We start from the raw sequence: 27,669 nt of genomic DNA on the forward strand, positions 1-27,669 counted from the left end.
GTGTTTTCTCACTATAAATATGCTATGACTAATCCTAACAAACTATTAAAAATAAGGAAAATTGAAGAAGGTACGCCACCATTGACCAGGTCGCCTCCATTTTTCTTCTTCGAGGAAGTAGAAGTAGAAGAAGAAGAAGAAGACTCGCCATTTGAGGAATATCCGGTAGTCGTGCTTGTATGTTGGGTTGTAGAAGATGCGCTGCCGCTTGTGTGAGTTTTAGTCGCAAGTCCAGAAATCCCACTAACACTAGAAACAGATGCAGCATCTTTAAATCCACCAGTCCAACAATACTCTTGAAAACATTTTTTACATTCATCTGATTGTTCCTCACCTAACCGTTCTTGTTGTCTTCTAATTATTGCACAGCCAACACAGGTTGACCAATTTTGGTCATCCGTCAAATTGTTTCTTGTCACAGTCTCAAACCCATTTCTAATAGCACCAAATTTCTCTTGATCAGAATAGGATAACTTGAAAGTGGAAAAGTTGGAATTGTAACTCATCCGAGTGTTCGATGTGTATACGATTAATGGAACATCAGTGGCATTTATTTTATCGTTCTCATGCCAAGCTACCAAATCTTCCAAGTCTGAAGAATTGCATCCAAAAAATACAGGTTTATCTCCCATATTCTTATCTAAAAATGTTTTATGGTCCGGTGCAAATGGGAATGGAGTTCCTTTCCCCTGTTTCGAAAATTGTCGTTTGTAAGTTTCTTGAATCGAAGTACCGTTGGGCCAGCTAGAATTAGTATCAGCAGAATTATCAAATGCAAAAATCACATCAACACTACGCTCATTTTGGATCAATGGATAAAATGGAACGTTTTGTAAATCTTCTCCCCCATCACACAAATAGAGAGTATCATTAGTGGTTATGGATTTGATTCCGGCAGAATCTGCACCAAAAAATGGGTTTGGCTCATACACAGCAATATCATATTCTTCATCACTTACATCTGTTAATACTTTCTCCAAAATCATTTTAATCACTGAGTTAATTGAATAATTATCGAGTTGAAGCAAAATCTGATTGAATAAAGATGAGGATGTACCCATTATAAACCCAGCGTTATCAAAATTATTTACACAAATATCTGTGTTGTTTGGATCACCATTGTTTACTGAAGATCCAAGATATTGGATATCAGTAAAGGATTTCAATGAAGGATCCCAAGACCCCAATTCATAAGGACTAATCTCGAATATTGTGGAATTTTCATTAATAATGTATGTTCCAGGAGTTCTCCCATTGGCAACCACAATCGGATAGGGCATCAGATGATCCTGAAAGCTGGAAAGATTACGAATGCTTGACCAGGTAATGTTAGCACCACCTGTTCCACTGTCGTCCTCTTCAAAGAACTGATAAGATAAGGCTCTACCCCAAGTATCTGTGACTGAGGTTTGAAACCCAGCATCTTCTTTAGCCTGAATTGCTTGGGCTAATCCGTAGTAGTAAGCAATGGTTTTATCAATTCTCATGCCACTCGGATTAAGTATTGAATCTTGTAACTGCCAAATGGTTGATTTTCCATTGACTATATCCCCAACTGAAAGCCAATCATTCAAAGCCAACAGTCCAACTAACCAATTACCACCTGACAACCCAACTACATACGTTGAGCTATCCAATAACCCACCTAATCCGTGCTTATTGGCATCTTCATATCGTCCATCTAAACCTAACATTTGTCCAGCACCAGCTAGCATGGCTCGGTACCCGCCACCACTGAATGACAACCCAATGGTGATATTATGGTTTGCGGCATTATCATTAACAAATGATTTAGCATCAAAATCAGAAAGATTAGCACGTGTGCTCAAAAAATCTATCAAGTTTTTATTTGTTGTTTCCTGACGTTTGTGGATATAGTCCTTTTCTTGCTGAGATAGTTCTGAAGCTGTTCGTATAAATGATTTTTTCGAAGGGCATGTCAAATTATAAGGAGCATAGTCTGTCTTTTGATCTCCTGAATCCCCGTCTAAAAAACTTTGGTACCATGAACTGCCTGAAGTGTTGCCAGTGAGCAATGAGGAGTCTGTAGAACTTGCTGAGTCAGAGGAGCTTTTGGTTGATGATGTCTGGGGAGATGACGACTGACTCAGAGAGGAACCTGAACCAAACAAATCAAAAGGTAATAATCCACCAGACGAGCTAGTTTCAGATGGAGATGAGTCCAGAGAAGTTGAGGACCCGGACGAATCAAATGGCCAAATCGCTTGCGTTTGGCTTATCAAAATAGACCCTATTATTAACTTCAAATAAACCTTCATTGTTGAGAGAAAGTAAGAAAACAAATGATTTGTTATGAAACAATAAAAAAAGAATTTCTTGACAAATGTTTTTATTTATTGGGGTTTGTATATATACGAGTTTAAGTGTATGTGGACTTTTCGGTCTATCCGCCATCCCAATCACACTCTAAAATTTCATTGATATAAAAATATGTTTTTATTTTTTCTTCCTATTTGGGAAAGTTAGCAACAATAAGAGATCATGTCTGATTAAGTGGCAGCAAGAGAAAAAAAAAAAATAACAATTTTTGTTTGTAATTGATAAAAACGTTTATTGCCGTACACTTTAGTTATCGTTGTAGATTCTGTTAATAAGCGACAGTTGTGGGGAAACCTAATTCAGTAGTAGTGGTCATAGTTTTCTAATTGCCTATCAGTTGATAAAAAATTATTAAAAGAATACGAAAACTTTTTTAGGCTATGAAGACTGTACTAACAATTGTCAAAGACTTCATGCTAAATATTCCGCAACTTTACTGACACACTTTTAATTCCGTCTGGTACCTTTAATCACTATAGGAAGCATGCCACCAGTAGATACTGTAAAATTTCTATGACCAACCACATTAATAGCAGATCTAATTGTGCCCGAATGTGAAGTGGTACTGATAAAAATGTTATCAATTGCCAGTTTTTTGTCAACTTTACTTGACTTGCAATCCTGCTCAAACAAATCTTGCAAATACCCATTTACACGAAGTGATTGTTCAGGCATGGTTTCTCTTGTCTCGGTAAAATAAATATCTTCCTCTTCTAAATCGTCCGTTATAAACCCATAAATGCTACCAAATTTCTGATGAATTTCAGACCTTGTGGACCGTTTGTCACTCAAGTTTTTCCCAATTTTTTCTCTCAACTTTTCACACACAACAGGTCTCTTGTCTGCTGGTTTTAGATCATGCCAAGTTACAGCTAAGGTGCTGCAGGCTCTTTGTAATGACGAGACATAAAATTTATTAGGAATGGGGGCTCCTAGCATTAACTCTGATTTCCAGAATTCTCTGTTTTCCTTCGCCTGTTGCAATCCAATCTCTGTCAATTCTGAATCTGGGGCCCAAGTAAATTGATCATTACCAATGAGTTTGCAATTCTTTTCGTGCCATAAATGCAACCCTTCCAACTCAACAATCTGTGTTTGTGTAGAATGCCCATGTCGGGAAAAAAATATTAGTTTATACTGAACATTATCTGGAGCTTCATTATTAAGCTTTATCAATTCGGTTTTTATGTCCTCCCAAGATTTTTTTCTACCCATATTTTGAAAAGTATGATTGAACCCAAAATCATCTGTAGAAATATCGCTCTGGACAAAGAACCCTTGAACGACTTCAAAATCCCAAGGATATTTTAAGTTTCCATTCTCGTCTCTGTGATGCTTGATTTTTATCCATTGTTCCCTATACTGTTGGGCACCTTCTGAATTTCCATGTGCGTCTGAATAATCTGTCTCTGTGGGTGTTAATAAGGATTGCCGTGTCATATGGATACAAACAAAAGAAACATTACAATGCCTTGTAGTTGAACCTTTTGGATTTTTTCAAAATCATCACAGACACTTGAGGTGTACGAAGTGAGAGAAAATATGAAAAAAAGATTTTAATTATCAGGTGGTGGTTCCTCAACCACATACGCTACCAAAATTGTGATTCTCTAAGAATTGAATTAACCATTAGTCATATCCAGCCATGTATGGACTAAATATGTAACAGAGATGGCTCTTTATTCTTTAATGATAAATTGAAGTATCTGTACTATTTACAATGACAATGTTGAATATTTTGTGCTTTATTTGATAAAAGTTTGCAAAAAGTCTTGAGAAAAAACTTCAAGTAAAATTTGGAGCAAAACTATTGCAGCCAAATTGCATACATCATGATACTTTGATGCCATTACAATTAGTAAACTAATTTCCAATTTTAATTATATCATAATATTCAAAATAAGAAATTACTGTAAGTGCAGAAAGAATATGGTTAATGTATAATTACACAAATTTACAAATATCTGAACTTGAAAAATTCTTTGAATCGCTTGTTTGGAAAAAATGTTCCACAGCAAGAGAGGTAGTAATGAATCTAACAGTGCTGCTTTATTGAATCAGGACCTTAAATTGTACATACAGACACATTTGTGGTGTTTTGACCAGCCAAATACAAAGTATGGCCTAGGTAAAAGATTAGGCCAGTTTGAATTCTCTCAAGTCATAGTTTACTAATTTTCATAGTCATTGAATACCTTCTTTCCTTTTTCTACTTTAAAGCATAAAAAAAACTTCTGATAATTTATCCTTTTTTAAATATAACAATTCTCTCTAGTATAAAGCTAATCTAAACTACCTATTTCTTGTTTCAAAAATTCATCTGTGAAATGGCAAATTTGTTTATAATTATATTCAAATCCATCAATGCCCCCATAATATGGATCATCAACAATTTTTTTAAACTCACCCGATGTTTTCCAATGTCCAAATAATTCAACCACAGTTTTAGAATCTCTAGGTTTCAAATGTCTCAAATTGGCCACATTCGATTCATCCATTCCTATAACATAATCAAAATCTTTGAAATCAGAACTGTTGATTTGTTGAGCATGATGAGAAACAGGGACATCATGCTTCTTACATGTCTTACTTGATCGAGAATCAGGGGTTTCTCCAATATGCCATCCACTGGTACCAAACGAATCTATTCTTTTGAAAAATTGAGAGTATCCTTGGACTTCCACTTGATGCTTAAAAATTGCTTCTGCCATTGGTGAACGACATCTAATTTTAAGAAAAAAATAAAAATAAAAGTCAATTAGTAATTTTGTTTAACATTGACAAAAAGCAAACAACCACGTCCTGTTCTACTTTGAATCAAGTATGAGGAAGGGTTATTGCTTAATAATCTCCTTGAGAACAATTTTTCTTTAAAACATACATGTTGCCTAAACACACAAAAGCTACTGATATTTGCTTTTCTTTAGGATCAAATTTAGGAGCCATGACTAACTGTAGAACACTTGAGGGAAGAGATTGTTATGGCACTTTACGTTGAATTGCGGATTCTTACTAAATTTTTTTTTAGCTTGGGGTCATATGGTTGTTCCAAGCAAAAATTATCACCACCTCAATTATATACAGTACTGTAGTAAATGTTCAAATGACGTTTAATACATCAATGTTGCCATTTATTACAATTCATTCATTGATTTCGATGTGATTATTTTGTAATTCACTAAGTATTTGTGGAAACGATGTTACCAAAATATCATTATATGTTTGAATAATATTCTTCTAAAAAGAAAAAACCGAATAAATTGAATTTAACTCTGAACAGGTACAAAATGTACATATAGATATATACTTGATTAAATGAATAATAATAATAATAAAAAAAAAAAATTTACAATTTCCAATAAATGTGATATGACCAATAATTAACGATAATAAAAAAACGAAATATGTGGCAAAATAGTATACACAAATGTAAAGTTCAACCCTAGGCTACTGAAAGTTTGTTTCATTGTATGGAAGAAACAACAAAATCCTTCCAGTCATCAAACGATATAGGCTCGTAAAGAAATCTATCAAAATCCAAACCGTCAAGATTCGCCTTTTTGTTGGTGAACAAAGAATCCAAATCATCTTCTGGCTCGCGTTCTCTTTTAATCAGTTGTGGTTCTTCGACCTCTTGAATTACCAACATTGGTGAAGATGAAATAATGTCATCGTTAGTTAATTCTCGAATTATATCCACTTGCTTAAATGACGTTGTTATAGCTAATGGCTTGACTTCACTCGTCCATTCTCCACCAGTTTTTGGTGATAACGGTGAAGTAGCAGCAGGTTTACCATTAGAGAGTCTTGGCGATGTTTTCATAATTTCTTGATTGTTGACAATAGCTTCGTCCAACTCTAACAAATTGGCCAATGAAGCATAGAAAAACTTCTCAGGATCAGTGTTTACTAGCTCGCGACGTTTAGCCAGCTTCGAATCATTTGAGCTCATAGCAAATATATCAATCTCAGGAGTAGGATACACATAACTTGGATTGTTAGCGTGATTTGTGGTTCCTGGAGTGGTACTTGATGGAGTTGCCTTTACTGGATAAGCTGGGGACTGGGCACTAGGCGTATTCTTGTTGCTGTGAGTTTGAGGTGGTATCTGTGGTGTAGGCATATTATGGGGTGTTTTAATTGCATTCGCCAATGTACCAGGTGTAGTAGCAGGTAAAGCTCCAGGAGTAGGTGCCGTGCCAGCACTGATTGAAGCTTTTTTCTTTCTTCCCTGGCCGGTGCCTTTTTTACTCGTTTTTGCCAGCTTTTGTGATGCTTTAGTAACTGACTGCTGTCTTTGAGATGGTTGTTGTTGTTGTTGCTGCACAGGTACTTGTTGCGGTCCTGACATCGGATGTTGTATCGGTGTCGGTTGTTGAGGAATCACAGGACTACTATTAACGCCTGGTTGCATTGCCTGTTGTTGTTGTTGTTGTTGTTGTTGAGGTGGTAGCGGTTGTGGCGGTTGTTGCTGCAGTAGCTGCGGCGTCAAATTCATTTGATTGTTAGATCCACTTGCTCCAGCACCCCAGTTACCTTGATTCACTTGCTGGTTCAGCTGCAGCTGTTGCATTGCTGTTTGTTGATTTTGATTCATAAATGCCTGATTTCTGGCTTGATTCTGCATCATTTGCTGTTGCTGTTGAGACTGAGGTTGCAGTCTCACCATATTTTGTTGTTGTTGCTGCTGCTGCTGCTGTTGAGGCATTATATTAGCACCACCTTGCTGAAGTACTTGCTGTCTTCTCAAGTTTATCTGTTCCTTGACATAATCAAAATACTTGGCGTATTGACTTCTTACCTTTTCCAACAAATCTGGTCCTGCTAAATAGATTCCTCTATGCAAGTTATCTAAAATGTTCTTTGTCATATATTTCATTTGAATTAAACGTTTAGTACCATCACCATTCTTTGTGAGCAAGTAGAAATAACTAATAATACTATCCACGTTACTGTACTGTTCCTGAATTCGATTCATGGATTCACGAACAGTAGTTTTGTCTTGCTCGGAGAGCAAACTAGTGACATCTCTCAAAACTACGTTGTTACGTGATACCTCTTCTATCAACTGTCTCAATCTAATTTTGACTTCATCTGTGAGGGGAGGCAAAATAGAAGACATTGTGATATTTGCTGGTGCAGTTACTGGTCTTCCACGGTTAACATTACTATTTTGAGGACCAGAATTATTGTTGTTAACTAGCATCTGTTGGGGAACCAATGGAGAAGAAAGATTAGTCGGATTTGTTGTGACACCTTGTTTCATTTGGGGTGTGGCCATATTACCTAATGAGGGCAGGCTTTGTGGTAAAGTCTGGACAGGTGCTTGCTGTGCTAGTTGTGACTGCTGAAGAATTGGTGATTGCTGTGAAGTATGAGGTTGTGACTGTGACATTTGTTGTTGTTGTTGGTTAGGCATTTTGGCAAGCTGCTGCTGATTTGAACCAGAAGGAACCATGCTAACATTAGCATTACTTGTGGCCTGTTGAGAAAGCCGCTGTTTGTATTGCAAAGCCTTTTGATGAAGGATGAACTTTTTAATAAATGCTTCTTTCATTTGACCATTAATTTGACCCTGCATTTGCTTCTGCTGTTGTAATTTTGCCAATAAATTCAAAGCATCATTGCTGTATTTAGCATAATCTTCTTGAGTAATTGTAATCTGTGGCTTTTGTTGACCAGGAGTAAACTGTTGTTGTGGTTGCTGGTTATTCTGTTGTTGTGCCAACTGAGAAGTCTGATTAGACTGAGAAACAGACTGTTGTCGTTGTTGTTGTTGTGACAGAGAAGTTGGTTGTTGTCCTTGTTTCTGCTGTCCTAACTGCTGCTGCATTCTTGTTTGTCTCAACAACAGTTCTCTTTGCTGAGGAGTCAAATTATTAAAATTATTGGTGTTGGGATTATTGTTATTATGGGGATTAGTATTGATATCATTGTTATTAGCGCTTGGACCCTGTACTAAATTGTCGCTGCTGTTTCCTGGAATCTCATTTGTATTCCTTTGCATGCTCAACTTTTGCTGCTGTTGACGTATAAACACCTGCAAATGCATACCATGGATATCTCTAATAGTAGGAACCATTTCAGGTGGTATCATCCTCTTTCTAATTAAATCAAAAATCTGATTCCAAGTGTTGACTCCAGCAGGCAACTTTGGCATTTTGTTAAGCAACGGTGGAGGAATGGGTGATGTTCTCATCAAATTAACCAACTGAGGGGGTAATTGACCTTGTGCAGAAGAAGCATTGCTACCACCATTACCAGCACCACTTGCAGCATTTTGTTGAGTCGACTGAGAAGAGGCGTTCTGCTGATCCCGTTGGCGTTCCTGAGACTGTGGTTGTATAGTTTGTTGTTGTTGTTGTTGTTGTTGTTGCGGTTGTTGTTGCTGTTGTTGCTGCTGTTGTTGCTGTTGTTGCTGTTGTTGTTGTTGTTGATTAACCATATTACGAAGTTGTTGTTGGCGAGCTTGAATTTGGGCTTGAGACTGACTTCTAGCTTGTGCTTGTTGTCTCAAAAATTGAACATTTTGGGCATTGACAGGATTCATGGAATTCGAGTTGGGAATTTGCTGCTGTTGTCGTTGTTGCGGGTTGATTTGACCACCTTGATTAGCAGCAATCTGTTGTTTTTGGACTCTAAGTTGATGCACTTTCATTTTAATAGCCCGCAAATAATCTTCTTTGGATGCTGATCTCTCATACACGAGCTTCTCGAAATCTTGTGCCATTTTGGTCAACCGTTGGACATTGAAATTTGGATTCGATCCATGTAATTCCGTCAAAGTGTTGATAATAATTTGAACAACTTTTTGTCTTTCCTCTCCACTATACATTGCTCTCCAGGAGGCGTTAGGGTTTGAGCCTCCCCCCATTTGTTGGAGAGAGTTCTGATTTGGAGGAATATTCATAATCTCTCTAGGCACTCAAGAACCTCCCTGTACAATTAATAAACTATTAGAATGAAAGTATATATGAAGGAAAAAAAAAAAAAACTCAAAGATTACCAGACTTTAGTGTTGTGGTTAATCACAGAAAAAGTTTTCCCTTAAAATTTTCTCTCTTTGATGTTTCACAGTGAACACAAATTTATCAAAAACAGGGTGAAATTCTAGTTTCCAAATCTATTACAAGTCGGTTTATATCACTACTGGCTATTAAGTAGTGTGTGGGTTTCTATACTTGTGTATTCAAATAATGAGTTGAGTTGAATTGGTTGGTTGGTTGGGGGGGGGGTTATAGTACCGTTGTATTGTGGTGTTGATATGAGAAATTTTGATTGTCTCACTCACTCTTGTACTTTTCCAAATTTTTAATTCTTATTTTTATTTTTTTTCTTTCTTTCTTTCTTTCTCTCTGTCTGCCGCGCGCCTTTAAAATCGACCCAAATCGTGCATATGACATGTATTTTTTGTTGCTAACCTTTATTTTTCTAATGCATTCAAACTGTAGTTTTAATCTCATAATGTATAAAAACTTGCAATTTGTTTTGCCTAGTTTGACTTTTGTGCTAAGATTTAATGTTATGGTTACCAATTATATAGTAGTTTTCTAAGAAACATTATTCCTTTGAAAGTTTAATAAATATAGGATAAGAAGGTCAAATATATCCTCTAGATGTATTTAGAACCATTTTATGACATTTGAGCTACAATTTGATGAGTTAAAAAAGTGATCCATATTTGCTAAAATTTGGTTAAAAAGACTAGACCAAATCATCCAAATTGCCTGGTCTTTCACCAAAATTTGAGTGTTTTTTGAAAGAAAAATGGCCCTAAATTGGATAATACTTATTATTCTTAATGATAAATGTATAAATAATAATACATAGATCTTCAAAAACTAGTTTAATATTACTTTTGACAGATAATTTGCATTATTTGAACGAATACTATTATTCGTAGTTCTTTTTACAAGTAATATTCAAATACTACAATTTTTACATGACAGATTTCGAATCAAAATAAAATAATAATATCTATCTAACTATAGTAACACTAGATATTATGTGAATAGGTTTGTCTTGCAAGATAGTCGTTTAACAGTGTTGTTTTTGCAATTACATTGCAGTGTCATAGTAAAAGTTGTTTTCTCACTGATGTCAGCATTTTTTTTTTTCAAGAGATCTCTGAAGAGCCTCATTTTCTTAGCAAAACTTTTGCAACACTTCTGCTTACCACAAACAACTTTATAATGATGCTACACATACAAACACTAAAGGAATAACATATATATATTGGTTAAAGACAGATTTAGAGCAATCATGTGTAATAAAACAAAGATTTTGTACCTATTATAACAATACTCTAGCTGTTAAAACCTATGGAACAAGTATCGAATGATAAATTATATCTTTCAAGACCTATCTATATATGAACCTCAATGAAAAGTGCTAAGTAACCATCTTCCTCTTGTACTCTGACTGATATATCATACAATATTCTCAAAAGAAAGCTTTATTAGATACCAAAAGCAGAATTTAGTCAAAATATTTAGGTATCCTTAATATATCTGGATTATCATCCTTTTATGGCCAATTTTCTCTTCAGTTGCAGTTGGTAACTAAATACCAATAATTATCTGCAGCACTCTGTATCATAAAGACTTGTACATATAGGGTTTGGGGTTTGCTGATCGTCTTAGAAGTGGTTTGTCTTATTGCATATCATACTGTAAAAAACACCATTATATTTCTTCCATAAATGCGGTAACTACCTAATGTATTACTTTAAATCTTGTAATAAACTAAGTTTTAAGCACCTTCCATAGCAATCATATGTTCTGTTGGCTTGCAAATTAAACATAATGTAACGTGTATTCTATTGTTACTACTTGGATTTGACAATTTCCTTCGTTTATGACCAGTCAATTCGTTATTTTGTACAAAAATGTAGCTTCCAGCTATAACAAGTCCTTTATAAGGTTCTATTCTCGCTTTAATGGGTATTGGCAACAAACAGAATGGGTATATTGGATTGAATATTAACTATAATGCAATTACTTTATTAACACTTATGATTTTTTTTTCTTATCTTTTTTTTTTCTGTGATTTGAAAAGTCGTTCCAAGCTCAAAATTTGATGACAGCAATTTTAATGAACGCTTTGGCAAGAAAAAAAATTTTCTTTTCGTCGACACTTTTCTTTTCTATTATAGCATCAAAAGAACCATTTAATCCATCAAATAATACATCGAATTTATCTGATCTAATATGCTGGTTTGAATTGTTGAAGGTGTTTAGTCATGATACGTCTTTTTTTGGTATTGAAACTGGTGCATTTAACATAGAAAACTATCAGCAAATGAAATACTCCTGGTTAACAAACTTCATGTTACAGGAATGAAGATTAACGTCCAAGAATCATTCATTTAAATGGCTGAATGCCATGCAAAGTGCTGACTGATATTTATAATTTGTGATGCTGTTTCAATTAGAGGGTCAAATGGTATTGGTGTTCTTATCATCACACTTAATGGTTGTAACTTTAGCTTAAAAGCTATGATGTTTAGGGATGGTTTAGTCAAGGTCGCCTGGCAAAGCTATGTTACGTTTAATATTTAATGGTGTTATCAGGTTACTTACTTCGGTTTCAATGATGGTGTAAATTGTATGAGTAACTGATGGACTAAATCTGTTGCAGATGAATAAGTTCCTCAGTTTTGGAATCAGAGGACTAATTGTTTTGCTGTTAGAATTAATCAAAGAAACAAGTTCAACAGAATAACCCTAACTAATATGGCATACCTGGGTTATATTTTTTCTTCGATGATAGATCCAGCTGAACATATGCCTATGGTGACTTCAGCTCAAGGTGCTTGCTGAGGTCTTGTACTTAAAATTAGTAGATTGTGGGAATGCTAAGATATATCAAGTATTGCTTCATTAAAACATTAGAATGTTGTTGGTTGATATCAGGTTTTGTTTTCTTTACAGCCGGTTAATTACCCTTCAAAAATGGATTCTGTTTTAACTTTTATTATAATAGGAGCAGAATACGATGGTGGAGATGCTATTGGATGTTTGTAACAGCTGGAATACTTGATTAAATTATTTATCAAGGTAGGGACATGGACTGAGATTTGCAGATATTGGCTTTAGCATACACAAGATTATTATAGGTGTTGTTTGCATGTCCTAGGTGATAAATCAGGACTCAACATTGATTATATGTAGTAGGCACCATGCCATTTGCAACATTACATATCTACACTTAATATATTATAGAATAAATTCTAAGAAGTAGCCACGATCACAGTTTATGTTACTGGTTAGTTTCTTGTGATATACTTAACAAATCAAATAATAAAAAAAAATTCTTAAGTGCAAAGGCCCATACTTTATCTATATTTTCTAAGTATTGTATTATCACATTACTATTACTTATCTCATATTAACAACTGTCTCATTGAGCTATGTAAAGTAAGAGCTCTCTAGATACATATTCAATTGATTAACAACGTTTTTATAATATAAAATAGATCAAAAACACATCAACTACAAGTATAAAAACAAACATATAGGGACCACAGCTCTGAATAAAAGTATACCATACCACAGACTAGATTTTAAGTATTATAATCATCATTACCATTTCTATCATTTAGCTAAATCTAGTATCACCAAACTTCAAGCATTTCTCATTCTCCCTATTCAACTGTTGAGACCTTATACTTTCATGTCAAATATATTGTCAAGGAACTCAGCCCTATGTTTATCTAGATCAAACAATTAGCATCATTACTGTTAATAGCAACTCTATCATTATTGCACCAAATTTCAAATTATGAATCAATCGAGTTCGACAAAATTATATGACAAAAAGGTCAACAATCGCTATCTGAATACAGCATCCAAATTGTACTCTTATGTAGTAGTACCTCAAGTAACTCAAAATGAGGAATTACTAGCACCTGAGTTAAACACCTTCTTAATTACTAACTCATGCCATAAGAACCAAAAGCAAAGTAGCCAATTGACTCCATTTTAGGAACCCAATAACAAAACCATCTACCAACACGATGGAAGAGCTTAACCTAGCTGGAACCCCCCCTAAACCCTAAATTGAATACCAGAACGAGCCACAAACTGCTTATTCATTTTAATTACCAGACTAAGTGCTGATTCGACACTCATATCAAACCAATGCTTCGCAAATAAACCATTTGGGCGCAATTCTAACAAATACTATCATTCATTTCGACTAAACTGGCAAGCTCTAGATTCTTTTAACCAATAAAATAGCACAGTCCTACTATTCTAAAATTTAACCAGCATGAGCAACGGTAGGGTCTGAAAGATTCTTACTCTTGGATATGTAACACTGGGATACACTTTTCTGACACCAAAAAACAATCAATTTAAAAAGACAGCTCCAAAATGCAGTAGCAACAACTTTCACCATTGAATGACAAGCTATTTACACTATATAGCTCCAATAAATACTGCAAATAATAGTAGCATCCTATTTGATACAAAATTTAGTATCTATTGTTAGTAAAACTGGCCACATTTTGGGTAAAATCAGGTGAGCTTCATAATCGACTATGAAAAGAAGCAACAAATACATACTTTTGTTTCAGGAAATTAAATTGAAGTTAAAAATGAAATTAAAGCATCACTGTCAAATAGCTGTTTAAATTATTTTTCATTATAAACGTTAGTAATAAATTCAGTAAACAACAATAACAACAAAACACAAATCTTTGAGGTTCTTAATATATCTATCGATGATGATTACTCACTTTCTCTAATCAATTTGACCTATAATTGATTGAACAAATGGACAAATTGCTAAAAGATTTATTAAATCGAAGAAAAAAAAGTAATATAAAATGGGGAAAAAAAAAACTAGAGGATTTGTTTTGGTTTTATAATCGTTGAAAAAAAATTTTCTTTGTTTACATTCAACGACAAAATCGGTATGAGGACTTGCCTAAAATGGACAGCATAAAAACAAAACGTGATCATAAAGATTCGTGTTGCATCAAATTGGGCATTTTACACGAATATGTTCCTGAACGAATTTTTCGACCATCAAATGTCCAACAAATTATATCATCAGTTGAAAGGCACGTCAGTATACATCAAACTACTTTCAAATTACAACAGTACAACAGCAACGAAATTTTAAATATGAGCGTTTCAAAAAATTTTCCACAACTTTTAAGAAATTTTTTTCTATTGGATGAAATCCAGAAGGAACTACCAAAGCACGAACAATACGAAAAATTGGTCAAACACCCAGAGAACGACCAACAATTTTTTAAAAGAATCACAAGCAAACCTTTTCTTTAAGAATGGCAAACCAATGATGTGGAATTATTTGACCAAAATGGTTCAAGAGTAACATCGATTCGTCCAATTTTGTTTGATTCCACTATTGAATCATCCCTTAGACTCCAAAAGTTTTTCCATCCCACAACATTGCCAAATGAGTTACATGGCAACACTTGGATTACTTTTAAACAGTCAGAAGAAGAAGTAAAGTCATTTATTACAGAAGTTGAACGTCTCCAAAATTATACTAAGAATAGTAAAAGCAAGGAGCGGTATTACCTTTATTGTGAGTATTCGAATCGAAACAAAAAGAAAAATGTCAAAACTTCAAATAAAACAAATTGTCAACATAAAATAAGAATCACTGAACTTAAAACTGGGGAATTTGAAATCAAATGGGATTTGGTACACAATCATGCTTTCAACCCCTTGAAACCAACCAAATCTGCCAGAGATTGAAAACAGAACTAATGAGGTATCCAACGAAGAATTTGATCGATTATTTAAAAAATGTGGTAAGGGTATTAGTAATCATAGTAAAAAACGCCCGTCTTTAGAGAAAAAGTACGATAACGCAATAAAGACGCTCAAAAGAATCAAAGCCGATATAGGGAAACAGAAAAAGAAAGATGATGATATCCTGCAACGATGGACTGAGATTCAAGAAATCTACACAAGGGTCATAAATACCGAGTTATCGGAGGAAGAGAGACAGGATAAACTAGAAGAAATGAAGCAGTTCTATTATTCATTGCTACCAAATAACAATAGGCGACAACTGAGATACTGATCTAGATATAAAATACTAATATATTATACAATCAATAAATGAATATACGTACTTGAAATGCAGTGGTTTTGCAAGAAATCATTACCTTGATATTGCATTCCATTGGTATTGCAAATTCTTTATATGCACGATGTGTTATTTTTCTTAAAAAATACTTTTTTGTATCACTATTTTTTATCCAAAAAAGGCAAGAGTGCACCTTCCCAAAAGAGCAATTTTTGCTGAAAAAATCAGAATTTGGGGCGATTTTGATTTTATTCCTGTCTGCCTGTCTCTCTGTTTATTATTATTATTATTATTATTTATTGTTGTAGTTATTGTTATATCGATCCCATTAATTAATTTCACAATTTCAAATGATCAGGTAATTATTATTCTTATTCCTTTTCTAATTATTCCAATAAAAAAAAAATAAGAAACTTTATTTAACTACAACAGCTATAACAACTGAGATTAAAAGTAAAAGAATATATATAAGTAATGATAGTAGTAGATTAAAACTTGAAGAGAACATTCGACTCAGTGGAAATTGAATATTTCTTTCTTTCAGCTTTTAATTTATGGTTTATTTGTTGATTTCGGCTAAACTACAGTGGAAAATTCTGTTACAAAAAAAAAAAAACAAAACCGATACAATAAAGTCAATAAATCAGAAATAGAAATGCAAAAAACAGAAACTTCAAAAGAAGTTCATTTTGAAAAAGAAAAAAAAAAAAAGAAACATAAAGATATCAAAAAATATGAAGTAAATAAAGTAATCTGAACAAAACACTCTTTTATATTGTAAAGCATTGGTGCAATTCTTACAGGCGGTGATAAGTTGACATAGTTTCAGATAAAATCAAAAATGCAAATACGGGATTGATAAAAAGATACACCAAGGTGTTTACTACCTCCTAGATTTGTTCATTTCGATTTTTTCTACTTTGCTAGCTTGGTTATTTACTTTGTTTTACTTGAATGTTCCTTACTATTTTAGTTTTTGCCAGTTACTCAATCGATACTAAGCAAGATGCACAATAAGGGAGGTGGGGGGTAAGCAAGTAAGATGAGGGGACGTAAATGAGTAAAGTGATCCACATAGTACATATAAAATCTACATGTAATACGTTTTATATTGCATAATATCAGTATCGGTTATACATATAAAACGACACAAAATGTAGTGCACAACATGATAAATCTTGGCACTTTTTTGTTTATGAAATTTTAACTTTTTTTTTGTTACTTGTAGTCTAGAATGTGTAAGTTTAGGTATATCTGGCCTTCGTTGAATCTGACAATAGCGACAAGAGAATACTAGACTGGTTAAGTTGACAGATTATGTCCTCCTATTACTGAAACAGTACGTTTCAAATGAAAAAAAAAGGAAGAAAGAAAGAAAGAAAGAAAGGAACACTATCATATGTTGATTCTCTGGATAAAACACTCTTTACATCGTAGAATTCAAGTTTCAAAGAGTAGGGGGTTCTGATAATTCTGTCTTACACAAAATAGTAACTTAAATAATAACATTACAGTAGATACATCCATGTAGATAAAATAATATTTTATTTCAGAAACGATATGAAAGGTCTACCACTCGATTTGTTCAGTTACGATTCAGTCAATTCATACATTTATCATTTTTATACGGATGATCATTAACATTCACTGAGATTTTATAAGATATGTAAAGTACAGTTACTCGTCTATTTTATTTTGGAACTGTGGTTAGATTATTATAAAACTTTACCTTTTTGGGGTGTCTTGTACAATGAACTAATTCCAAGTTCAAAAATTAAAGTTTAGACTACATTACTCTAGAAACTGTTGAATATCCCTTTTTCTAACTGTTGGCTTTCATACTCAAACCCTTTTTGTTTTATTCTTGTCAAATTTGTGAACATGAATAATAACGAAAAAAAGAAAAACAACACCATTCAATTAGTTGATTTTGCATGACATTGCATTAACTAACAGTATCAATTAAGTTTCGTACTACAAGTATTTCCTATTTGAAAATAGAGAATTGACTGATATGTATTGAAGTTAAGATTTTACTTGCACAACACTGCAAAAAAAAAAAAAAAAAGAAGTTGTAAATCATCAAGGTTGCATTCATTGGTTCATTGTTTGCTTACATAGAGATCAGACTCAATCTACTTGTCGGTGTTTTAATCTATTTGAAAAAATACACCATGCACAACGCAGTATCCATACAATAATATCTATAATCTTACAGATTTATTATGTTGTATATTTACAGAAAAGTAAATTCTATGCCTCTATATGGTGGTATAGGTTCTCTTGATTGCTCTTTTTTCTTCATATTGTCTTTGTTCTTCTTCATCTATGAATTCACTGGCATGTTGTAACTTCCATTGCTTTTTAACAAATTTTAAACCTTGAGTATTAACTCCCAACTGATCACTTGTCTTCAGTAATTCTTGTCTCAATTGCTCTTTCACTTTTATCAATTGGTTCTTTAAATGTGGGTCCTTTTGACTGATTAATTCTTTTGAATTAGAACTAATCACAAAAAATAACACTTTACAAATTAATGAAATGTTAACCACATTTTGTGTTATATTTTCTTTATTGGTCCAAATTTCAATGAATTGTAGCAATTTCAACGAATAGGAAAATGGTAATACCAATAATGCATCATCTAGTTGAGCCGGTCTTATTTTGCTCAACACATTAAGAACATATTGACTAGCAGTCATATTGAATGCCAATAGTATTGAGTTTGGAGTAGGTTTGATTGCTTGTTTGCCCTGTTTAACCAATGACAAGTATTCCTTATTAGCTTCAATATCCTCAATACCAATATCTAAAGCTTCCATTAATTTCTCACCTGCTTTTAATGTTTCCATGGTTTGTTTACTTACTTTGGTGGCTTCATCTACTTCTTCGTCATTGTCATCCTTCATATTTGTGTTATCTTCACCATCGATTCCATCAATTTGATCCAATAATTTATTCTCGTAAATCTCATCCAATTCCTTTTCCTTTTCTTCTTCTAAAAACACTTGATCATCAGTAGCCAGCCATAATCTAATCGAATGATCATGTGAAGTTGAGCACATAAACAATCCATCATCACTAATGGCCATACACCATACTTCACTTTGATGAGCAGGTAATCTTTGAATACATTCAAATTTGTCCCCGTCCCAATACTTGATCAAACCATCTTTACCACTGGAAAAGAAATTATGGGTATCACCAATAAACTTAACATTCATGATTGAATCCTGATGCCCAAAAATTGATTTATGGCAATCACCAAAGTCTAACCCCCAGATCTTGATGTTTTTATCAGCAGATGATGTAATTATAAGTTTGGAATCTTGTGAAATATCAATTGATAACACTGGTAATTTATGTCCATATAATGTGAGGAACAATTTCAAGGTGTCTAAAAACACAACTTGAACGTTATTATTTAATAATGAAATAGCTAAATATTTGGCATCTGGAGATATTCTGACACAAAGAACGTCTTCATTTAATTCCAACGTTTGAGTATGAACAAATTTTAAATGAGAAACTGAGGTGTTGGTTCCTGGTATAACATCTTGTTCAACTTTGAAATTCCAGAATTTAACACATTTGTCATTACCACCTGTAACCAAAGTTTTCCCATCTGGTGTTATATCAAGTGACCAAATGGCAGCTGAATCATCATTGGACGCGGAGCCACCACCGCCACTGCCAACAGTCATTAAGCTATGAGCTTTTTCTACTCGATCGACCAATGATGAAGTAGCTAAATCATACAATTCTAGATCCCCATTTTTGAAACCAACAACGATTAATGTCCCACCTGGTAAAAACTTGCAACATAAGGCATACCCACCTTCTAAAGAAAAAGTTCTAATCACATTATATGATCTTGTGTTCCAAATTTTCAATTCTCCATTAGATGCAGTAGCCAATAATTTGTTGTCTTGTGGGGAAATATCCATGGCTCTGATATCAAATCTGTGGCCCAATAAATCGATTGCATGCTGTTTTACAGAATACAAGTCCGATGGTTGAGCCTTTTTGGGTGACTCTGGAACTGGTATGGTATGGTATTCGATACTATTATTGGTCAAAGACATCAATACATCCAATTTCTTAATATTATTGGTCCAACAAGCAGATTTTATCTTGGCCATGGTTCTCACGGTAGTGAATGGTGTTATCAACATACTTATTTCAGAATTTTGTAAAGATTCTAATATTTCTTGTTCATCCAAGCCTTTTTCTTTCAAACGTTTGGTTCTTTTAGCAATACCACGCTTGATTTCATCTTCTGATCTGATTCTAAATATTTCCATGGTTCTATCAGCGTTTTGAATAGAAAACAACTGAATCAATGAAGCTGAAGAAGAAGAAGAAGATTTCAAGGATTTAAAGGCAATTTCATTACTTCTTGATTTACTCGTCTTTTCAAAAGAACCACGTTCCCCAATTTTCAATCCATCCTCAAGTGAAAGATCCAAAGACCAAACTTTAACTTGATCTTTATTACCACTTGTTATCAACATATCTTTTGTTGTATTTATACCCATTGCCCAACATTCATTAGAATGAGCCAAATGTGTCTCTATGCATTGTTGTGATTTCAATTCCCATAATTTAATTAATCCATCCTTAGATACACTGACCAAATAATCATCCATGTCATCATCATCATTATCGTCATCACCACCTTGCTGTGGCTTTTGCTGGTCTGATAATAATCCAAGACCAGTGATTGGACCTTTGTGACCTTTTAATTTAAACATCCCCACTTCTCCAATTAAATCCCACATAATTATCGAAGAATCATTAGACCCAGATACTAATCTCGTACCATTTTTATCGAATTTTAATTGAGTAATTGATGAATTGTGTCCCTCAAAACTAATAATCACCGAATTTGAACTAATGTCCCAAATCTTGATTGATCCATTGGTATACCCAGCAGCAATAATATTGGTTTCCTGATGATACGTCAAATAGCTCACGGGTGAAGGTGGAACTGTAGTAGATGCATTAGAACTACCTGGAGTCAATCCATCACTCATTCGATTCATAATTTCTCCGGTCTTGATATCCCAAATTAATATTTCTTCTAATCCTGAAGTCAATGCTCGTCCCATCGATGTTGATGATTGGGTTTCCGATGGTGGTAACCAAACAATGTTTGATTGTGATGTAATTACACCAAAGCATTTTTCTTGATCATAACGATTATATGATTTGACCATGTTTTATGTTTATAGTTCAAGGAAGAAATAGTGAATTGAAACCTGAAAAAAATCTGATGAGGTCTTAAATATTTCTAGTTTTTTTTTTTTTTTTTCAATAATTTTTTTTTTTTGGTGAGATGGTGCGATGGATGGATGAGTATGTGGTGGTTTGTTTGGAAAGAAACTGCAACGATAAAAATAGTAGATCCAGCTGCAAAAAAAAAAAAAAATTCAACAGCTATGAATTGTACAGAACTTTGAGTATAACCAAGGGAACCAAATCAGAATGGTCATAGTTGTATCAGTTATTTGCATTATAAGTTTAGAAGGTTGTTCTGACAAACAGTTTGTGTTTTGCAAACAAAGTGATTGAGTTCAAGGACAAGAACAATTTAAAGAAGGTAGATTAATCCACCTATTTATTCAAAGATTCCTTGCATAAGGCACTTTAGCCTCCAACAGGTACAAGTCCCGAGAATCAAGCATTAGAAAATATTCAAGTTTTAGGTTTGTTGTAAAGAAATCTTCTTGCTGAAACAATACAATCTTCTCATTGGTAGCTCCCCCACTCTAGGTCACCAAATATATTGTCATTTAATGACCTCATTTTTGAATTTTACAATCTGTCACTTATCCGAGCATTAATTCTTTAAACGACTCCGTGTTTACACAATTTTATAAGATGAACCTTATAGACGTCTTTTATTTTTTCCACCACATTGCAAAATTGTAATTTCTCTATATACTTCTTGGGGTCGTGGACGAGCTCAACAACTACTCTTGCATTTCTCTTAATGGGAAACAAAAATGAAAGGTCGTGTGTAAACGGGTGATAATTTTTTTCTTACAGTTTTTTTTTTTTTTTTTTGTTTGCCTTATTATTTCTGGTTGAGCATTTTATTACAAAGCCAAATATTAGTTTACAACCAACATCGAAAGAAGAGTCTGTCATTCAAAATGAGTGCAAGAAAACTACAACAAGAATTTGACAAACTAAACAAGAAGATTTCCGAAGGGCTTCAAGCCTTTGATGATATCAAAGACAAGATTAATGCTACGGAGTCTGCGTCACAACGAGAAAAGTTGGAGAATGATTTGAAGAAGGAGTTGAAGAAATTGCAGAGACTGAGAGACCAGTTAAAGCAATGGCTAGGAGATAGCAGCATTAAATTAGACAAGAATTTATTACAGGAGAATCGTACTAAGATTGAACATGCCATGGATCAGTTTAAAGAATTGGAGAAACTGCTGAAAATAAAACAGTTTTCTAATGAAGGGTTGGAGTTGCAAAGTCAACAAAAGCGATCGCGATTTGGTGACGATGCCAAATATCAAGAAGCTTGTACTTATATAAATGAGGTTATTGAGCAATTGAATGGTCAAAATGAGGAATTGGAACAAGAATTAGATTCATTGAGTGGTCAACTGAAAAGAAAAGGAGGTAGTTCACTACAACTGTCTATTGAGGATGTTAAATACAAGATAGAACGAAACAATTCTCATATAGCCAAGTTGGAAGAAGTTTTAGAGAATTTGGATAACGACAAATTGGACCCTGCCAAAATCGATGATATTAAAGATGATTTAGATTATTATGTTGAGAATAATCAGGACGAGGATTATGTTGAATATGATGAATTTTACGATCTATTAGAAGTGGACGAAGAAGATGATGTTGAAGTCCAAGGTTCATTGGCGCAAATGGCAGCTGAAACTGAAGATGAAAGAAAAAGGGAGGAGGAAAGAAAAAGGGAAGAAAAGGAGAAGGAGAAGCAACAACAGAACCCACCAAGGACGTCTTCATCCATGTCCAGTTCCAGTAGTAGTAATCAAAATAATATTGGCAATAATACTCCTCCAGCAACACAAGTAAAGCCGTTAGTAGTGACAGCTGCAAGTGGAGATCAAAACAATAACAGTGCTTCCTCAGTATCGTCAACATCAACACCAGTGAAGAAATTAAAGCCTGCACTTGCGCCAGCACCGGCACCGCCACCGATAACAAGTGCAACTTCCTATTCAAATGCTATAAAGGCAGCACAGACAGCTTCCACATCCTCTAATTCCAATTCTTCTATTGCTAATACTTCTACTGATAACACCAATTCCAACACACGCAAAAGCAACCGTTCAGTGTCACCTCCTGCTGCTACTGATAACCATAATCATGCCCCAGCAGCAGTGTCCACTCCAGTTAAAGTTTTGCCGCCTGGGTTGAATCATGATTCATCCATCAATTCTACATTGAAATCAGAGTCGTCATCACCATTGGTCAACCATGCCAAGGTTAATAATAACCACGAGTTGAATATTAGCAGATCGCAACTGCCAATGGTTTCTAATGAGAACAAGGCATTTAGTGATACCATTTCTCGAATTATTAATGTTGCCCACAGCAGATTAAATGACCCATTACCTTTGCAATCAATAACCGGGTTATTAGAGAGCTCCTTGTTGAACTGTCCCGATTCGTATGATGCCGAAAAGCCAAGACAATATAACCCAGTTAACGTCCATCCGTCACTGATTGATTATCCACAAGAACCAATGTACGAATTGAACAGCAGTCATTACATGAAAAAGTTTGATAATGATACATTGTTTTTTTGCTTTTATTATGGCGATGGCATGGATAGTATTTCAAAATATAATGCTGCCAAAGAATTGTCGAGACGAGGATGGGTGTTTAATACTGAATTTAGTCAATGGTTTTCCAAAGATAGCAAGAATGGAGGTAAGAACCGGTCAATGTCGGTGATACAAAGAGAAGAAGAAAATGGTAATATTATTGGCGATAGCAGCAGTGGTAAGGAGGAATTGCGCGAGAAAATCGATGATAATGGTGAAGTTCCAAGTAATTACAAATACTTTGATTATGAAAAGACATGGTTAACACGTCGAAGAGAAAACTATCAATTTGCTAATGAAAACAGACAGATTTTCCAATGAGGAACTGCTTGATCTGAAAAAAAAAAAACAAAAAGAAGAATCTCTATGACGTAGTGGTGGTCGTTGCTGTTATTACTATTGTTGCTTATATGTATGTATATATGTGACGTGTGTTGTTAAAGTTTTGCATTTTGTATTGCATTAATACAGATTTGTACTATTATTATTATTTCACAATTAAAAATGAGAAGTCAGTCCATAGAAACAAACAATTCAAAGTGAGGACCGTCACGATAAAGTTGTTGTTGGTGGTTTCAATGTAACGGTTTCCCCTTAGCACAAAAAAAAAAATAAAATACAGTTATGTTATGTTATGTTTTGTTTGTTTCAAGCGAAACCAATCGACATGAGATGTTTCAGAACTGAATCAATCAATACAAAAAAAATAATGAGTCGCGAAAAATCAAATCAAGTTGACTAAAATCTGAAACGCTCGACACAAACGGGAAAAATTCAATGGATGGACCACACACACACACCTCGAGTGGAAGAGAAATATCTCATATTGACAGTTCTAATCGCTTGTAATGCGTACAATAAAGTTGGTCTGGGATTTTTTTTTTGGTTTCCCTAATTCAATCTTGATAAAGAACCATATATTTTATTGATTCTCTATGATGCCACCAGAATAGAGTACACGTGAATGTTTCTAGATTTGCGGAGGGAATGGTAGTGGCTTAGGGGAAAAAAAAAGGGGATAATGGTAGTGTGCAAATCCAAACTAATCAACTAATCTTCATTTTCCTTTATCCCTTTCTCTAGTAAAATTAAGCTGCGCCCCTCCTTTCGTTTTTCTATCTTATTTTAAGAGAATTTCTATCTCTTACTATTGGTTAAAACTGCAAAATCAAGACGTCCTTTAGCACTCACTGGAGTTATTAGTGCATTTGACAGCAGTGCAATACTTTAAAGATTAAGTTTTATACGATTAATGGTTACCACTTTGGTAGACGACGATGACGGCAATAGGTGATGGTTTGAATGATATTACACAATGCTAAAATATACGCAGGACGACGTGTAGCAAAAAGAAATAAATAAATAAATACTCATTATTTTTTTCTTTTCTTTTTCTGGGTATTTTGCTGAGATTGGTTAATAATAATAATAGAAGTAAATCTTGAGATCTTACTAACTAACATGATAAAAAAAAACCATTACTTATAATCTTTTCCAACTCTTCTCTTTTTTTTTTTTTTAATTTTAATTCTGCTTTTGATTCTCGTTTTCTCTGTGAAACTGATGGATATTTGCATTTATTGGAATTAATATTTATCAATATTACTTTGTCCTTATTCTGATTTTTCTTAATTTGGTACCCAACCTAAATCACCAACTCGAACTCCTTCACTTTTGTTCTTGTTTCATTCGTTTAGATCAATACAACTATCAACTATAGGTTTCAAAACCGCTTTCTTTTTTTTTTTCCCCCATCACTTTTGTCATCATTACTAGTTTTTACTATCATCCCAACAGATATACATCCCATAAATTCAACTATAAATTTTCTAAAAAAGTTATTGATTTTTTTTTTTGCTTCCTTTGATAGTTTGTTAAGACATGCCGATACCCAGATCACCTATATTTGAGCCTGAGTTGGAACAACTACTAAAAAGAGATGAAAATGGTTGTGTCTCTTGTCCAAGCTCAGCAGGAAGTTGTCCTTCATGTCCATCAGGACAACAATGTCAATTATCGTCGCGTACATGTGATTCGTGTCCCAAATATTATTGTGCAACTGTCTCGTCAAAGAAAGGTTCTCCCATAGGTGGTATAGTTGGTGGAGTCATTGGAGGAGTGGCATTTTTGGCACTTGTTGGTGCTGTATTGTATTATTTTCTTATATACAGAAAAAAGCACCCACTTATATTAGATGAAGATTTTGAAAATTACGAAGATGATGAAGACTTTTTGGAAGATGAAACAAGTGGGTACGCACTGAGCAAACTAACTGCTAATAATGGAAACGGACTAGATGTCTCGTCTCCTGGATACGATAGCTCAAGTGCCAATGTTGTTTCCCCTACTAGCGCTAACAATGTCAATAGTACTAACGGTGGCAGCAACGGTAATGGACTCAATACTACGGTCAGCCTGAATTCAGTTGGAAACACATCTGCTGAAAGAGCAATAGGTCCAGGAGTTGGAAGTGGTGCTGCTGTCGTGGCAAGAAAGCATGTTGCTGGTAATTCCGTTAGTGCTGCCAAAAGAAGACAAATGAGAAGATTATCATCATATGAATCTTTTACCAGACCCAAAGCTAGTGGGAACCACAAAGCCAGACAGCAACAGTTGCAGGCTAGAAGAGCGAGACAACAAAGAATCATCAGACAAGCAAATCAACAAACGCAACAGCAACCACAACAACAATTACCTGTCAACCAGTATCTACAACCATCGAATCGTAATTCGGTGGCAACTTCATTTTCCAACGCATCCAATATATTACCTATTGCTTACATTCCTGGGGTCACTGTGCGACCCACCAAAAACAATACAAGGTCTATTTATTCTTACGATACTGATTCATTATTTTCTGACTTGAATACGATCGAGAACGCTTCTATTATTGGTGATGTTGTTTTGGCTAATCAAAACACAGCGACTGCTGAAATGTACAACCCCAGTCCGGAACTGAGTATACATTCGGAAAGCCAGCAATCCCAACAACGAAACTATACAAATGGATCAGGTACAATGACTGCCATAAAGGCGCAGCCAAGGTTAGTGAATGTTGATAAAATCGAAGAAGAGGACGAAGATGACGAAGAGGAAGAATCTGAAGAAGAGTACGATGACACTCAAGCCATACCCGAAGAGAGCGAAGAAGACTCTGATGTTGACTCGGATATTGGGGAGATTACACGTGCCACTTCGCTCAAAAGACAAGAGCCCGGCCCTCAAACTTCCAAAGATGTTGATGGTGGTAATCAGGTAGACATAGCACGAAGAGACAGTACTGAAATTGGTATTCCATTAGATTACATTAATTTTGATAATGGTAAGGATGTGGGAGAAACAATAAACAGTGCCACAGGGTCATTTTTATTGAATGTTGAATTCGATCACAGTCCATTAACGACACCAGTGAAAACACATTATACTGATAATTCAAACGATAGAGGAAGCCCATTTGCTGATCCTGACAAATAAGTAGCCGGTAATTGAGATTTTATAATTGATTTCTGTACTCGGTATTAGAGATGATATGTATATGTTTTATATTATATAGACCCTCCGAATGCTTGTATTTGTAACGTTCTTATCATGGTTTTACTTTGTACATTATATTTTTCATAAACATGCAACAATGATTCATTTGCAGTATTGGAACAAGGGCTCAACAACTAATTGATCTTATACTTTTGGCAGGGAAGCTTGTTGTTTCCAATACTCCCTGACATGCGCAGTCAATACCATTTGCAAGAATTGCAATCCTATCCTCCACTATACATTGGGATTAAATCGACTTAAAAAGAAAGAATCATTGAAGTCAAGAAAAAGTTCTCGGAAATCATTAGCGCGATGGCGTGTACAGCCGCGATGATTTACAGGTAGTTAAGTTCATGAAGATTGTAGTAGCTGATTATGGAATTAAAGAAAGAGACAACCATTTTTCTTCAACAAATTGTAAAGCAAGTGATTAGAAAAGAAATACAAGAGCACGGAATTTCAGAGCTTTAAATAAGTTAGCAATAATGATCAATATTACTAATAATCATGTAAGGACGCACAGGGGAACAAAAAAAAAAAGGGGGGGGAAGGTAGACTAGAGATAACCACATTAAATGATTCCATACAGATAAAAGTTAAATCTACCCACAATTTCTCTACGTTGAAGATCATGATTCTAAGAAGTTTAGAGGTTTTCCATTCAAATTTGTAACATTTGTCTCCAAGTATAATCGGTAGCAATCCGACCAACTCCACAGAAATTATAAACCTTTCCGTATTTGATTAATTGAAGAAGCTGACACTTCAACTGCTGACGTATACCATCTTATCCAATTTTAATAACTCCTCTTACTTTTTCAAGAACCAAATCCTAACTCTTAAATCAGATAAATTACAATATATTAGTAATTGGGATTAGAGTCTAGCTACGCAT

General features: G+C 34.4%; 7 protein-coding genes and 1 pseudogene across 7 annotated transcripts, besides 1 other annotated feature; 3 read left to right on the plus strand and 5 right to left on the minus strand. All coding sequences in view use genetic code 12, as the record gives it.

Moving 5' to 3' along the window:
- Positions 1-11: 11 nt before the first annotated feature.
- CD36_07760 (lysophospholipase precursor, putative) lies at positions 12-2,279 on the minus strand (the record flags this gene model as incomplete). Its single annotated transcript, XM_002417378.1, has 1 exon — positions 12-2,279. The coding sequence occupies one exon, from the start codon at positions 2,277-2,279 to the stop codon at positions 12-14; it is 2,268 nt and encodes a 755-aa protein (XP_002417423.1).
- A 508-nt stretch (positions 2,280-2,787) lies between these two features.
- On the minus strand, positions 2,788-3,780 carry CD36_07770 (conserved hypothetical protein; the record flags this gene model as incomplete). The annotated part of the gene is made up of 1 exon (XM_002417379.1): positions 2,788-3,780. The coding sequence occupies one exon, from the start codon at positions 3,778-3,780 to the stop codon at positions 2,788-2,790; it is 993 nt and encodes a 330-aa protein (XP_002417424.1).
- An 842-nt stretch (positions 3,781-4,622) lies between these two features.
- Positions 4,623-5,286, minus strand: CD36_07780 (low-molecular-weight cytosolic acid phosphatase, putative; the record flags this gene model as incomplete). The annotated part of the gene is made up of 2 exons (XM_002417380.1): positions 4,623-5,064; positions 5,222-5,286. The coding sequence occupies 2 exons, from the start codon at positions 5,284-5,286 to the stop codon at positions 4,623-4,625; spliced, it is 507 nt and encodes a 168-aa protein (XP_002417425.1).
- Positions 5,287-5,803: 517 nt separating this feature from the next.
- CD36_07790 (transcriptional regulatory protein, putative) lies at positions 5,804-9,250 on the minus strand (the record flags this gene model as incomplete). Its single annotated transcript, XM_002417381.1, has 1 exon — positions 5,804-9,250. The coding sequence occupies one exon, from the start codon at positions 9,248-9,250 to the stop codon at positions 5,804-5,806; it is 3,447 nt and encodes a 1,148-aa protein (XP_002417426.1).
- A 5,221-nt stretch (positions 9,251-14,471) lies between these two features.
- On the plus strand, positions 14,472-15,405 carry CD36_07800 (annotated as a pseudogene).
- Positions 14,472-15,405: a sequence feature (apparent fragment pseudogene;~frameshift; stop codons).
- Positions 15,406-17,672: 2,267 nt separating this feature from the next.
- Positions 17,673-20,630, minus strand: CD36_07810 (U3 small nucleolar RNA-associated protein 12, putative; the record flags this gene model as incomplete). Its single annotated transcript, XM_002417382.1, has 1 exon — positions 17,673-20,630. The coding sequence occupies one exon, from the start codon at positions 20,628-20,630 to the stop codon at positions 17,673-17,675; it is 2,958 nt and encodes a 985-aa protein (XP_002417427.1).
- A 939-nt stretch (positions 20,631-21,569) lies between these two features.
- On the plus strand, positions 21,570-23,561 carry CD36_07820 (general negative regulator of transcription, CCR4-NOT complex subunit, putative; the record flags this gene model as incomplete). Its single annotated transcript, XM_002417383.1, has 1 exon — positions 21,570-23,561. The coding sequence occupies one exon, from the start codon at positions 21,570-21,572 to the stop codon at positions 23,559-23,561; it is 1,992 nt and encodes a 663-aa protein (XP_002417428.1).
- A 1,560-nt stretch (positions 23,562-25,121) lies between these two features.
- On the plus strand, positions 25,122-26,714 carry CD36_07830 (conserved hypothetical protein; the record flags this gene model as incomplete). Its single annotated transcript, XM_002417384.1, has 1 exon — positions 25,122-26,714. The coding sequence occupies one exon, from the start codon at positions 25,122-25,124 to the stop codon at positions 26,712-26,714; it is 1,593 nt and encodes a 530-aa protein (XP_002417429.1).
- Between the last annotated feature and the right edge of the window lie 955 nt (positions 26,715-27,669).

This window comes from Candida dubliniensis, chromosome 1, assembly GCF_000026945.1.
Source record: "Candida dubliniensis CD36 chromosome 1, complete sequence".
NCBI classification, from domain to species: domain Eukaryota; kingdom Fungi; phylum Ascomycota; class Pichiomycetes; order Serinales; family Debaryomycetaceae; genus Candida; species Candida dubliniensis.